General features: G+C 52.5%; 1 protein-coding gene across 5 annotated transcripts in view; it reads left to right on the top strand.

The window, feature by feature from the left end:
- The window catches only part of KCNIP1 (potassium voltage-gated channel interacting protein 1), a 344,734-nt gene that overhangs the window by 117,405 nt on the left and 212,273 nt on the right, over positions 1 to 15,056 (top strand). For 3 of the 5 annotated variants that reach the window (XM_047869948.1, XM_047869928.1, XM_047869939.1), the window contains exon 1: positions 14,097 to 14,157. The exons of the other annotated variants lie outside the window; for them this stretch is intronic. In XM_047869948.1, coding sequence (XP_047725904.1) covers positions 14,097 to 14,157 — 61 coding nt within the window. Of the gene's footprint in view, positions 1 to 14,096; positions 14,158 to 15,056 lie in introns of those variants that run through there. 5 annotated transcript variants of the gene reach the window in all.

Genomic DNA, 15,056 nt, shown 5'->3' with positions numbered 1-15,056 from the left:
AAGGGCATTCGTGTGAGCAGATGCCAGGCAAGGGCTGGATTACTAGTCCCTGCAGCCCAGGGAGGACTTTTTAAGGCTCCAAGGGGGTGATGGTGCAGAGAAGCCTGCCCGGTGTGCTGCTGCAGCCTGTCTGTAATGAGGTGTGAGTGTCATTACTGAGCTGGAGCACAGGGCAGAGCTGAATGGGTAAAAATACTGACCCTGAGTCTGGCAGGGCACTGAGCAGAAGGAAGATTTCATTAGTGTCGGACAGAGGACGGATGTGTCTGCTCCTGCGGAGGCCTGAGGGCAGGAGGCTGGCCAGGCGGGGAGGGTGACCCCATGGCCCTTAATGGTGATTGAGCAGCCTGGGAGCTACTGGCACTAAAGGAGGGGGGAGAGCAGGACCCTATCTGTTACCTCAGCGCTTACCCTGCAAGATGGAAGACAGCTGCCAGAAACTGAGAGAACGTCTCCTCGAGAAAGGAGAAGCCATGCTATAGGAAGTGCTGATTGCACCCCTGTGAGCAGAGAAGGAAGGAGTCTGTCGGGGGCCAACATAACTCGGGCCAGGGCTGAATGGTGGTGTGATGACTGGTGGGTGTGGGGGACACTGACTTTTCTAGTCTCCCTCAGTGCCCTGTGAAGGCCCCAGAGCCACCCCAGTTCTTCCCATCTCCCATCTTCCTCAACCCCGTCTCTTCATCCCTGTCCACCCCCCACCCACTCCCACCCACCCCCCACCCCCCTGCATCCCTGGGCAGTTCTAAGCAGACCACTCTAAAGGAAAGTGTGGTGTTTTTTGGAGCAGCGACTCTGTGCACAGAGCCATGCTTGTTTTGGGGTTTGTTTTGGTTTGGTTTGGTTTGGTTTTTTAAGTAGACTTAATGCCCGGGGTAGAGCCCAATGCAGGGTTGAACTCATGACCCTGAGATCAAGACCTGAGCTGAGATCAAGAGTCAGACACTTAACTGACTGAGTGACCAAGGGGGTCTGGGTTGTTGGCTTTGGAGTTGGTCCCATCAATCCCACTCTTTTCCCCGGACCACTTGAGAAATAGATGGAGAGCTTGGGTGCAGTGAAGGCCCCTCCTATGTTACTGCTGGGAGCTACACTGGAGGGTGGGGCAGAATGTGTAGCTTCAGGAAGTGAACTTGGCCACTGGGTCCCACCCAGAGCAACAGGAGCACTGGAAGGGCCTCCTGCGTGCACGGATGGCCTGGGCCATCTGCCACATGCAGGGGGCACGAGCTGACACTCGTAAGCCAGGCGTCTGGAGGAAGGGGCTGAGCTACAGGATCGGAGGGCTGGTCACCCATCTCCCAGGGGACCCATCTCCACCCTCCTCACTGAAGCTGGAGGGGAGGCCCGAGGAAGCACCGCTGTTTCTCTCAAACACTTTAGGGTCAATGTTGGCATGCTGACTGCAGAAGGGATTTTCCCTTATGCTTGGCACTTTGCAAGTGTCTTCTAATCAATTCCTCACTGGGACCGTTTGAAGTGGGTGACAGAGGGGGTAGGGAAGTACAAGAGACTGAGGAATGAGGCTTTGCAGTGGTGGCCTCGGGCCGGGCCTCTCTTCTCCGCAACCCACGATCCCCTAGTGACCAGCACACCAAGCTCAGCAGAGAGTTGTCAGAATCATCTAAATTAGGAGACATCCAGTGAGCCATGAGTTGTACCGTGTGACTTTGTGTGAGTTGCTTAGTCTTTCTGTTCTTGCTGTTCAGCTGCAAAGTAAAGCCAGCCAAAACAATCTGTGTTCACAGTTGAGAGGCCTCCGGGGCCTCTGAAGATGCATAGGCTATGTCCCTGCCCCAGCGGACAGGTCCACATCTTCCCTCTCCAGCTCCCTGCTTAACATTCTGTCGTGGTGACAGGGTGCAGGGGGATGGGGTGACGATAAAGGGGGAGCACAAGGAAGTTGTTTTGTGGAGATGGAGTAGTTTGGTATCCATCCTGACTGTGGTGGTAGTTACAGCAGTCTACACTTGGGATAGAATGGCCCAGGAACACACACACACAGATGAGCACGTGTCACCCTGGTGCGATCTGAACAAGGTCTCTGGATTCGACGTCCGTCTCTTGACTTTGATATTACGCCATAGTTATGTAAGAAGCTAACACGAGGCGGGGGTGGGGGGGGGGGAACACCAGATGAAGGGGACAGGGTAACTTTCTGTACTATTTTTTCAGTTTCTTGTGAGTCTACACTTTTTTTTTTTTAAATAAAAAGTGAAAAAATATTCTGCTACGGCCTCTCCTTGCCTTAGCATAAATCCAAACTGTGCCAAGGACAACAGACCCTGTGCGAGCTGGCCTCCCTAGAACCTCCTCCGTTGTTCTGCACGGCCTAACCCCACTGCCCTTCTCTCTGTGCTCCCAGCAAACTCCCTCCACGGGGCCTCGGGCCTTCACCTCATGTTCTCTCACCCTAAAACTTAGGCGTGACTAACTCCTGCCTGTCAATCACGTTTCAGAAGCAACCCTCTTTCTCAGTGAGGCCTTCTGTCTCAGGTTGACCCCTTCATCTCTCCCACAGGGACCTTCCTGGTGTCTTTACAGTGCCAATCATCAGCAGACATGACCTTATTTGTTTGCTTAACTGCTGTTCACTGTGTCCTGACCTCTCTTCTATGAGAACGGAAGCTACAGAGAGCAGGAAAAATGTCCATCTTAGTCACTGGTGGATCCCCATACCTACAACGGGGATAGGTAGTGCAGATCGCTAGTGAATATTTATTAATGGTAGATGGCTGGCTGGCTGGATACACCACACAAGACTGCATTTGAGCCGTAGGTAAAGAAAAAAAAAAGTTACTCCGTGCAGAGGTTCTCCACCAGGACTCACACTGTTATTTAAACACATACATATCACCTCTCTGATTACTATAGGCCCAGACTACTCTTCTGGTCCCCCACCCCTCCATACAGTTCAAATCTCCAGTGCCCTTACTTCTTCATTGCTAAGCTTCCTAATTGCCAGCAAATCTGGCCTATAGCATAACATCTCATTTAAACTTTAGTTTGAATTCCAGGTCAATACCAACTTCCTCCAGAGGTTTGTACTATAAACTTTATTTGATATCACTTCATCTGGAGGGAATTTCAGTAAAGAGGAGTGAGGTCCATTTTGGGCACATTTCCTATGCCCATAATGTCATGCCTCTTAGAGAGTCAAGAGCAAATTTGAATCTGGTTCTGAGGACAACTTTTGGTACTTTAAAATATGCAAGACCCTTTCCAGAGCCCGGAGTTCTAGTCCCAATTCTATTGTTCCCTCCATACATTTCCCTGAGCAAATCTCTTTCCCTCCCCTGGCCATCTGTAAAGTGGCATATGAAGTCCTTTTTAGCTTTGAGTAACATAACCCTAAAAGAGGGTACAACTCTGGAGAGAATCAGAGTTTTTGAGATGAGGGCACATCCAGATTTAGAGCCTGGGATACAGCCCAAGTCCCTTAGCCACCCCCTTCCCCAGTCATTCAGTTTCCACTGTAGAAAATAGCTGTATCTCCCACCTACCTGAGCTTCCCCTCCTACCTGAGGGCTTGGCTTGGGGTGATCAGAGCTTTGTGTGGCTCTGGTAGTTTGTACAAAGGGCTCGTGAACAAGGCATTCCATTCCCTGCTTTCTGGAATATAAAGAGTAAGTATCCTTCAGTTTAGCAGACCGGTAAGACATTAGAAGTCACTTCCTAGCTCTGGGCACGATAAAACCCCAAAGCAGGTTGCATACAGAAGCCAGGAAGCTCCCATCCCTGGAGATGTTTCGGGATGACTCAGTTGCTCACTTTAATCATCTGTCACATGGGGACACGTGGTGCCTGGGCCAGCATTCTCCAAAGTCCATCCAACTATAGGTCCCCATAAATGGGACCAACGGTGTCCAATGGGGACACTCCCATGGGAGCAAAATAGACTGTGGCTCTCATGGAGCTGCTTAGGAGATGGTCCCTGAACCAAGTCATGTGTTTACAGTGATGTGTGGTTGCTAAATTCGTATTTGTCTTTTAAGACCCAGTTCCAGCATCTCCTGTTTTGAAAAGGCTTGCTTGACTGCCCCGTCCCCCCAGTCTTCTTCCTGCAGGTTGAGTTAGACTTCTCTTCTCGGAGCTGGTGTGGCTTCTCAGCTGATTGCTATAGGCCCATCCCCTAGTCCTCAGATGGACTCTGTACGTCACTGTGTCCCCACAGGACAGGAGCTTCTTAAGGGCCAGGACCGAGCCCACCTCACCTCTCTCTGCATCTCTGCTACCACCCCAGCACAGATGGGGCAGAGCAAGGGCTCAGTAGTGCTGTCAAATCATTGCAGGGACTGGTTGGGAGCTCATACTTCACAGATGACAGATTTCAGGGACTGGCAATGTGGGAACCAGGAGAAGAGCCCCGGTCTCTTCTGCAGCCTCCCTCGGCCTCCTCTTCCTCGGTAGCCTTGATTCCTAGCAAATTGCATCAGGTCCCCATCACACACCAGGCTCGATGCTCATCTGCATAGCATCCTCCATCCAGAACAACCCTGAGCTGTGGGCAAGAATACTAATGCAGCATGCAAACGCCAGCTCAGGGAAAGAGAGCCTGGACTGTCAATTAGCTCCCCCAAGCACCTGCTAGAGCTCCCAATCCCCTTGCTCACTAGGGGCCAGCCGGGGCAAGAAGGAACAATGGACACAGAAGTCATCTTGAAGTGCCACTGTGGTTAAAGCAATGCCTTGTGGCCTCCCGGGAAGGGAGCCTCTATACAGAGGGAGTGGAGGAGGAGGCCAGCGCGGCCTCTCAAGAAGGGGGCTCCTAGGGGCGTTTGGGAGGAGGGATGGTGTTCCTGCTTTTGGAGGTACTGCATTACCCTTCCCTCCACCCTGCCAGTTGCAAGCCAGGCTACCTGGGTGCCAGTGTCAGTGCACATGACCCATGACCCATCGTGGTCCTCTAAGCCAAAACAAAGCTTCCTTGCAGCCCCTCTCTTCTGACCCAGGGCATCCTCAGGGAGGACCGTGAGTGGAAAGCACCCCCTCACCCCTCCTGTTCTTCCTGACACTGCTCTGCTTCCCCCTCCCCCCACTTCTTTCTCTTCCCTCCCCTTTCTTTCCTTCGTGGGTAATAGCATGGGCTTTGAAGACAGACAGAACTGGGTTCAAACTCTGACTCTCCAGCTATCTCCAGTTTTGTGGCCATGGGCAAATCACTTCACCTCTCTGACCTCCAATTTGCTAATGCCTAAAATGGAGGAGAGAGCAGAGACAGAGGTATTTTGAGCACTGTTTTATGGGTAGCTAAGGATTTCAGGCGACTTCTCCTGGTGTGCCTCAAGTGCTACTTGGTTTATTTCTTAAAGTGCCGAACTTAATTTCTATTCCAAAGCCCCACTCTTTTTGGGGACAGGAATGAAATCTCAAGAAACTCACAATACTCCTATCTCCTCGGCATTGCCCGAATATTCTTCTGGGGGCTTATGAAGCCTTGAGCGGTGGGGTATACTTGTCCTCTGCTCTGTAGCCTTTCCAGGCAGGTGGCCTCTGAGACGTCCTGGTTCCTGAGCATTCTGTGGTCCCTCTGCCATCCAGGTCATAGCTGGGGCGCCTGGCCTGCACCTAAGGTTTGCCCACTCTTTGGGGGCATGGTGGGCCATGCCTCTGTTGAGTGTGGGGGAAAGATTCCTTTCCTTGCCAGGCTCAGCCAGGAGAAACAAGTCAGGATCCTTCTCGCAGCAAAGTCACACAGACTAGTGGAGTGGGCACTGTGCTGCATAGAGGACGGGCAGGGCTGGGAGGGCCACCTGGGGTCATGTCCACTCTCCCAGACTCCACTTGGGAAAGGGGAAGGGCCTCCCTGGCCCCCAGATTCCACTGGAGTCTGGGGGCCTCATTGCTGAATGGTACTTTGCCTGAGGTGGGTCAAGGACAAACCCAGTCTCCAAGCCCCATTCTTCTAGGCCTTCTATCAGACCAGAGCCTTTGTAAGTCAAAATCTAAGAAGGTGGCCCCATTGTTTCTGTGTCATATTGCCTCAGGCAGTGAGTGCCACAGGTCTCAAGTGTGGGGCAGGGTCTGTGGTCACAGGAAACAACAGAAGAAACTTCCACTGTTATCTTGTAGTTTTATGTTGCCTCCTTTCTGCAGCTCTGTCCCAGAGTCAGTCCTCAGCATGGAGGCGACCATGACTTTTCTCCCCACTTCCTTCCTCCCTCTCTCCCTGCTCCTGGGTTTTTTTTTTTCTTTTCTTCCTCAGGCTCCAATTGTGGCCGCAGCCGCCTAGCTGGGAAGCTGGGAGCCAGCGCTGACAGGTTCAGTGGGCCGTGTAGGGCCAGGGGTGCTCATCGCTGGCATTATTACTAATCATCACACAGCATGGCTGCTGCTCCTTCCCTCCTCCCCTGCTCATTTCCTCTGGGGTCTTCAGTTTGTCGAAGCCACAGAGGGAAAATAGACCCTGTGTGCTTTTCTGCATTCCCATAGGCAGGTGGGTATGGCTGTAGCCCTCAGGCAGTAAGGGTTTGGATGGAAGCTGCAACCACCACAAGCACCGGCCAGAGGGCCAGGACCCACAGGACCTCCCCTTCACATTTGTCCCTTGGCTCTAAGAAGTCAGACCATACCTGTGAGTCCCCAGTGAATTGTAGCCTCCCAGAGAAACAGTGGTAGAAAAAATAAGTTACAGTAGAGCAGGAGGGCTTGGAGCCAGAAAGGGAGTGTGGGATCTGGAGTCAGACCATCAAGTTCAAAGCCAGCTCTACCACTTCTTGCTGTGTGACTTTGGGCAGGTCACTTAACCTCTCTGTGCTTTGGTTGCATCCTCTATAAAATGGGGGATAATGAGGATACCTACCTTACTGAAATGAGTAATGGGACCAGGAACAAACCGGCACATAGTAAAAACTCCACGGACAGTGGCTACCATTGTTAAGGCAATGGTTATATAATCTAAGGAGACTAAAGGAGGGGAGCGAACATGACAATCTCCTGCACATTTACCCAAGGAGATTATGGATCCATATTCTGCACATACTTTAGAAATTCTGCCCTGATTTCTGTCCTCATTGCCCCAGCCATTTCAGTGTCACACAACTCTGGCAATGGCAACTGTCCAGGGTCACCCCGCCCCATCTCAGTCCTACTCTGCCCCTGACTCTACCCTCCACTACCTCCAGCCCTGTGCCTTTCTCCACCCTGCTTCCACTCTGACCTGTGCCCTCATAGCCTGATCTAGGCCCCTGACCTTGCTGAGTCCAAACACTTGCTTCTCCCAGGACTTTTGGTGGGAGCCATCCTGGCCAGAGTCATAGGCTGTTTTTCTCAGCAGCAGAGCTAGAGTAGTCATTCCCACTCATTCTTGGTGAAGTCTGGGGTGTTATCGTGAGTTGCTTATCTGCCCTTTGCCCTCTTAGACTGTGAGTCCCCCAAGCAAGTGAGCATAAACTTCTGCAGCCCCAGAGATCAGCTCAGGGTGTGATGGAACAGGAGGCACTCACTAACTTGTGACTGAATGAACAAGTAAGTGAGTGAATGCAGTTTAGTGAGGAGGTTAACAAAGACCAGCACTCATTTAATCCTTACAACAGCCCTAAGAAATAGGTGCAATTATTTACACCCATTTTACAGATGTTGACACTGAAGTTCAGACAAGTTTAAGTCAGGCAGCTAAGAAATGACTGTATAAAATCCCTTAGAATCTTTCCCCCTGTAGTACGGAATTTCTTAACTAGGCGTCCACGGATGTGCTTCATGTGGGAGAGTTGTAAACTCCATAAAATTTTATGCAAGGTGTGAGTGTATGTGTACCCATGCATGGCTACTTTGGGGGAGAAGGTTCACAGGTTTCATTGGATATTTAAATGTTTATTTGAACATATTTAAATCTACCTCCCTCTCCACCCTTCCTCCTTCTACCCAGCCTTCCATACACCCGCAGAAAGCCTTCTGATCAATTTCACGAAGTACTTACCTTGCGCCTGGCCTAAGGAGGGCACCCATGACTTCTCAGGACACATTATGTATGTTGCTTTAGATAATTGAAAGCCAACATGCTCTGGAATGTCCTCCCCCCTCGTTGGATCTGGGTAACTTGGAAGTGCTTTGCTGCCAGTGTCTGGGCTGCGTGGGTGGCTGCACTCTGTCTGAACTCATTTCAGCCCCTGGTAGAGAGACTGTTCCAGCACTGGAGCATGAAGGGGGAACCCTTGGGGCAGTGCAGCCATCAGGACATCAAAGACAGAGCCTGTGACCTGGCTTCCAAGAATGAGTTTTGCTCCCTGAAAGGTCACACTCAACCTTGACAGATAAGGTCATTGTCGATGCATTAAGGATGTGGCCTCAGAGAGACAATTCCCCAGCCCAGGTCCTATTCCAAGATCTTTTCTTCCTCCTGGGAAGGGGGTGAAGAAGTTGTTTACAAAAAAGACTAGAAGGGGAAACTGAGGAATGGAGTTAGCATTTTCTGGGCCAGGACTGTTCTAGGCGAGAGACCCCCTGCCAAGCACGTTTGTAATCATGATCACTTTCAGCCTCACCCTGCAACTGAGGCTGGCGGAATCATTCTGCTTGCAGATTGCTGAAACTGAAGCTCTCCCAGGTCAAATAACTTGCTTGAGGTCACCCAACAAACCCAGCATTTGCAACCTGATCTCCTTGACTTGAAAGCTGTATCTAACTCCCTGCTTTCTGAGGTTCTATACTCAGTTGTGACATAACTTTGTAGTTTGCAAAAGGTTCATCCTACTGGCTTTGAGCATCCTCTCCCCACCCCACCTCATCCCAAACTCATCTGTCCCCTCCTCCTGGCCAGTCTGGTCACAGTTTGTAATGGTAAGAGGATCTGATAGCCTTTGTTCCTACCCTGCCAACTCCCTGAAGGCAGAGACTCCTGCCTCTTTTTGTTCATTATTTAGAATGGTGCCTAGCAGGTGGATCATGCTTAATAAGTATTTGTTGATTGAATGAATAATTAAATAAGGCCCAGAGCAAATAATAATAAAGGACATTTGTGACTGCTTTGCAGGGGAACAAAGTATTTTCCCTTTACTTTATCTGACCCAATCCTCACACCACCCTTGAAAGGACTTTGTTCGTGTTTCAGAGAGAAGTAGCCCAGGCCCAGAGGTACATTTGGTAAGAGAAGTGGGACTTGATCCCAGGGCTAAATGATGGTACCCTTTCCCCTATCCCGCTGATCTCAGCGTGAGTGTTTGCAGAACACTTGGGATGTCCTGGGTCTGGGCGAGCCATGGTGGATGGGGGCAGGGTAGAGGGGTGCCTGCTTTGCTTTCTAAAAACTCAGGATCTATTTGAGGAGGCCAGACTTATGCATGCAGAACATTTGGGAAATGGTACAAGACAGCAGCTAGCATAGTGCTGAATTGCACATAATCAGGTGCCAACCACATTCCCTTCCTTAACTAATCTGAGTCTTTTAATACCAGATGGGGACCCTGAGAATAGACTTCCTATGAAACAGATGAAGAGCAAAGATGGAAGCCAAGGGGAAGGGCTGTGGCTGACTCATTTCTATACCCCTCTAACCCAGCACGATACCTGGCCCACAGCAACAGTGACAGTGGCAGTCCGCCCTCCGTAACTGGCCACACTGTGTGCTGGGCACCTACGAAGGGCCTTACATCACCTCCAAGCCCTCACAGCAGCACTATAAGGTAGGTACTAATGTAATCCACAGAAGGTTAAAGTAGGGTGCAGAGAAGGTACTCCTCAGGTTCCAGGTCACACAGTTAAAAAGCAGCAAAATCAAGACTTGAACCCCCATCTAGCAGCACCACCAGATCCACGCTCTTAATCTGACACTGCTGCTTCCACGGGTGGTGGGAACTTATTGAATTTCCCAGCCGGCAAGGATGGAAAGAAACAGGGGTGAGTGAGCACATGACAGTAGGGGGAGGGAACATGGCTTGTGTGTTACACAGACAAGCAGGGGCATGCTTTCAAAAGGATCCCTGCAGGTCTCTGACCATTTCACCCCTTCTTCCCTGAACAGCCTTCCAGGAATACCCTAAGGAGTGCTACACGGGTGCTTATGTCAGAGGAAAGGGAAGGCCTTGCCTCCAGAGATTTCTGAGGGCATGGACAGGCGTTGTGGGTGTGTATTACTCAGCTCGGGCTGCTATTACACAATGGCACAGACTGGGAGGCTTAAACAACAGAAATGTATCTTTTCACAGTTCTGGAGACTGGAAGTCCAAGATCAAGGTGCCAGCAGGGTGGGTGTCTGGTGAGAGCTCTCCCCTTGGGTTACAGATGGCTGCCTTCTGCTCCCTGTGTGCTCACAAGGCCTTTCCTTAGTCATGTGTGCAGGGGTTGGGGGAACTCTCTGATGTCTGTTCTTATAAGACATTATGGACACTAATCCCCTAGGATCAAGACCCCACCCTTGTGACCTCATTTAGCCTTAATTAGGTCCCATCTCCAAATACAACCACACTCAGTGTTAGGGCTTCAACATATGCATTTTGAGGAGACACAGACATTCAGCCCATAAGAGCGTGGATGAGGGAGGGGTAAGACCTGGACATAGGGCATGAATCAGGTCACCTTCAAGAGTAGAAGGAGCCACAGCCAGTGAAGCCCCAGCTGGACAGGGCTGGCAAGATGGCCTCGGTGAGTACATGTTGGGGACAGCAGGACAAAATGCCCACGCGGTACTCTGCTCTCTGTGGCGAGTCTCCAAGAGCCAGGAGCGGGTCTGCTGTCTTCTCTCTCTTCTCCCTCACACTTGATGTGCATTCTTCCCTGGACGCATTCTTTGTGAGCCTTTCCTGGGCAATGTCTGCCGCATCATACAGTGCATGTGTGTGTCCATTTATCTATAGATAATGCCTACCACACAGGGCATCACCAGGAATAAGTGAGCTATTGTGCGTGTAAATATCTGGTACATGGTTGACATATGAATGAATAAATATTTGTTGAATAAATGAATCTTTACTTAGAGGAGTGTGCTTCTTCCTTTGAAGAGCTAGGATGATCTGGTAATCACCAGTTTTTACTTAATAATTGGTTCGCTGAGCAAAGAAAATTCATTCATTCATTCACTCAGCACAGATTGACTGCACCCCTGTTAGAAATGAGGGGTTAAGTAGACAGTGAGGAGCTAAATCAGTAGTGGTCCCTGCTCCCAAGGTACTCTCCGTGCAGAGGGAGACACAGACGGGAAAGGCACAATGAGAACCAAGGAAATGAGTTTTCTGATGGGCACAAAGGCCCGAGTGCCACAGGAACCCCTGAGGCAAGCACCAGTTCAGGGCCAGGAAGGTATTCCTGGAGCAAATGATACTTGAATTAGATGGTCCAGGATGTGAGGGGTGAAAGGGGTGAGGGACATCCTAGGCAGCAGGAACAGCACGTGCAAAGGCCCTGAAGCACAACGCTAGAGGGCACCAGTGAGGTTCTGTGTGGCTGGGGCCCCGCAGGAAGCACCAGAGAGCAAGGTGATTGGGAGATGAAGTCAGGTCACAAAAGGGCCTCATAATGCATGCTCCTCAGTTTGGACTTTATTTTGGTGGCTTGACTTTATTCTCATGGCTCAGAGGCAGCCAGTCGGAAACTCCTCCAGGGGTACTTTACTATGTCTGATCTGTATAATGGAGCAATTCATCTCCACTGTGCCTCTTCATACAGTCACAGGGAAGAAGAAGAAATGCAAGAGTAGCATCCTAGTCTTCTGTAAACTCTCAAGTGCTGGTTCTCATCTGCAGGTAGTGTAGAGATGAGCAGGTGCCTGAGGGTCCAGGGGCACTAGAAGGCTGCACCACCCTCTCCCTGGCAGGGCTCTCTCCTCTGTTCCTTGAGTCCTGGCCATCCTGATGGGTCCTCTCCTCACCCGTGGTTTCAACCCCACCTCCACCCCCACCCTTCTTCTCCAGCAGGGAGCACAGGCAGGAGGCAGGGGGCCAGCCTCTACCAATCCTATTCATCAGCCAGGACTCTAGGTCTCATGGACACAGACAGATAAACCCTGGCACTGACAAGAGCTGAAGCTTTGAATCTGGTGGGACCCAGAAGAGATCTCTCCAGCTCAGGGGCCCCCAGCGTCCCCACCTGCCAACAAGAGGTGGTAACAGAGCCCTGCACTCCAAGTTCTAATCCCATATTCTGGCTAAGTCACTTCAGGCAAATCCTTTACCCTTGGTAAACCTCAGTTTCTCGCTACAGTAATGATTAGACATGACCTGTCTAACTTCACGGGGCATGGGATGGTGTGTGTTATACACAGCACAGGGGACTGCAAATGACAGGGACAGATGTTATTAAGTACACCTTCCCTGTTGCACAGAATATGACATGTGTTTGGATCTGAGAAAGAATTAAGCGCTGAATAGGTAAAGAAAATTACTCAGGGTCCCTGGCCAAGACTCAGGCCACCTTTGTCCCTGAAGGGGCAGCTAATGGGCTGGAGTGACAGGAAATAGCTCCTGAGGCACCCTCTATCCTTGAGGTATGACTATATGCCCATGCAGCTTTGAGCCTGCATAAATGTGGGTAATCGTGATGCCATTTTGCATTGCTGTGTGCACGTCTCTGTGCCTCTGTGGTCGTGTGTCTGGATCTTGTGTGGGGTCCTGAGGATGCACCTGAGTGTATTATGGGCTGAGTGTGTCTGTGTGTATAACACAGTAATGTCAAAGTGGGACTTGTGGGACTGTGCCCATAGTTTTGTGTAAGTATGTGTGTTTTGGTGAGGCCATGTGTTGCGGGATCCTGTGATGTGCAAGCATAGTGTGTGGTGGAAACTGAGGCGGCTCCTGCATGGAACGAGGGTGCCTCCTCCTCAGGCTTCCAGGGAGCAGACTGCATTTCAGCACCACAGAGAGCTGAGGAGAACCCACGAGAGTGAACCCACACTTTGCCCTTTTGCATGAGACACAGATAGCCGTTGGGGTTCTGTGTGGTCTGGAGGGAAAACTCACGGCAGGGAGACTGTTTCTGAAATTCAGCCTTTACCCCCACAGCACTAACTCTCAGCCTGCCCTGTAGCTGATGGCTAAGAAATTATTGGGGGAGGGGGACGCAGGAGGATGTAGAAGGATGAAGGAGGGACAGAAAGAGGGGAGAAACGAAAAAGAAAAGTCAAGGCCCACAGGGGCTCCTCTGCCCGTCTCCCCCAATTTTCCATCAGTAGAGGGTGGCCCTGGCCAGGAGTAGGAGGGTCCCTTCCTCCCATGACAACCCAATTGGATGTATGTTTTTCATCTCTCCCTGGGTGGGGCAGACTTTCTCCCCATCCCGCGAATTCAGGTGGTGGGTTAAATAAGATTTCCCTTGAAGTCAAATGAAATAGCGGATCACACGCAGGAACACACACACACGCGCGCGCGCGCACACACACACACACACACACACACACATACACAGGCACGCGTTCTCTCGGGGAGCAATCTGCGGCCGCCCCCTGAACCCCACCCATCAGCCAGGTGCCTACCTCGGTCTGTGCGCCCAGGGGTGCAGCCCCGGAGGGGCGCACGGCCCCGCAGGTGCGGGCGCGCAGGGCGGTGGGGAGCGACGTGGGCAGCTGGCACCCCTCGTGGGCCCGGCCCCCCGCCCCGCCCCTCCGGGGTTACCCGCCGGCCACTCCGCGCGCCTCAGACTCGCCCGGAGCGCGGGCAGGCGGGCGGGCGGGCGCGCGGCTCCGCTCCGCGCGGTCCCTGGCTCTGTTCATTCATGATTGGTACCCGGCCCCCCGAGAGCCAGCCCGAGCGCCGGGAGGGGAGCGGAGCGTGCGGCAGCAGGGGCGGGCGAGCGCGGCTCCCGCACCGCACGCGCCGCTGGCTCGGGAGCCTCGGCCGGCGGGCGCGCCGCCCCGTGTCCGGCACCGAGCAGGCTGCGGGGCAGCGTCCTCGGCCGGTGGCGCGCCAAGCGGCCCGGCCCGGTTCCGAAGGCTCGCGGGGAGCCGCTGGCCCGGTGAGTCAGTGCATGTGCGGGGCTGAAGAAGGAAAGAAAAGGCTCCCAGCGCCCCAGCCCCACGCTCGCTGAATACCAAGCTGCAGGCGAGCTGCCGGGTGCTTTTTTTTTTTTTTTTTCCTCCTCCAATTCAGAGTAGAGGAGCCACACTGATTTCTTTGCAGGGGAGGGGAGGGGCCGGGCAAGGGGTCCCAAGTCGCACACAAGTCTTCGCTGCCATGGGGGCCGTCATGGGCACCTTCTCGTCTCTGCAAACCAAACAAAGGCGACCTTCTAAAGGTAAGCCACCTCCTTCTTCCTTTTGTTCCCCTGGCTAGGTTTGGGGGTGCTCCGTGCTGAGCTGGGGTGTGCCCCCTGCCTTCCTTGGCCTGGGCCCTCCTCTCCATCACGAGCGAGGGCAGGTTCTTGTATCCGAAGGAGTCAGAAACCTGGCGGGAGGTTTGGTGTGAATATCGTGAACACGCACAAGGAGCCAGAGTGGGCACTGGCCCCAGGGGCGGGGGAGATCCCCTGTAGGGCACTGGGTGCCAGGACACTCCTCCTGGAAATCTCTGGGAACAGAAGGAAGAGTCAGATTCACAGGTGGGGGGTGACTGGATTGTCTGGTTGGAATGTTGGGAAGCCCTTCCCGTTCCCATGATTGCTGGCGATTGTGCAACTGTGGGTACCCAGCAGGGGTGCTCACACATGCACACACTCCTCCTGGTAGTAGTGCTGGTGCAGACCTAGGAGTCCCTCATCCGGGAGACAGTGCTCTGTGCGCCCACCCCAATAAACCTCTGCAAGCCAAAAGGAATCAACTGCTGCCAGGTGGTGAAACTCCCAGGGCGCATGTCCTGGTGGCTGGGGGAGTCACTAGGAGCCAGGGTGTCACGCAAGGGTGCTGCCATGCTCTGGGAACCACCGGGGGGGCTGAAGGCACCGATGAGGTGTGATGGAGCAGTGAGCCTATGTCAGGGATTAGAAACTGTGAGTCCCTGCAGTCCCTCCTTCCTGGACCCTGTTCCATAGCTGCCTTTCCCCAGCTGAGACATGCCCAGTCTCCCCCGCCGGTGGGACAGGAGTCAAATGGGTCCATGTGAACTTGGGGCAAACATATCTTGCACCACGGGAGACTACGCAGGCCTCCTATCCAGCAGTTAGAAAGTTGGTTGTTGGAATGAAGAGACAGGATGCAG

This window comes from Prionailurus viverrinus, chromosome A1 (assembly GCF_022837055.1).
Source record: "Prionailurus viverrinus isolate Anna chromosome A1, UM_Priviv_1.0, whole genome shotgun sequence".
NCBI classification, from domain to species: Eukaryota; Metazoa; Chordata; class Mammalia; order Carnivora; family Felidae; genus Prionailurus; species Prionailurus viverrinus.
The sequence above is the reverse complement of the archived record's forward strand: the minus strand, read 5'-3'. Positions and strand labels throughout refer to the sequence as shown.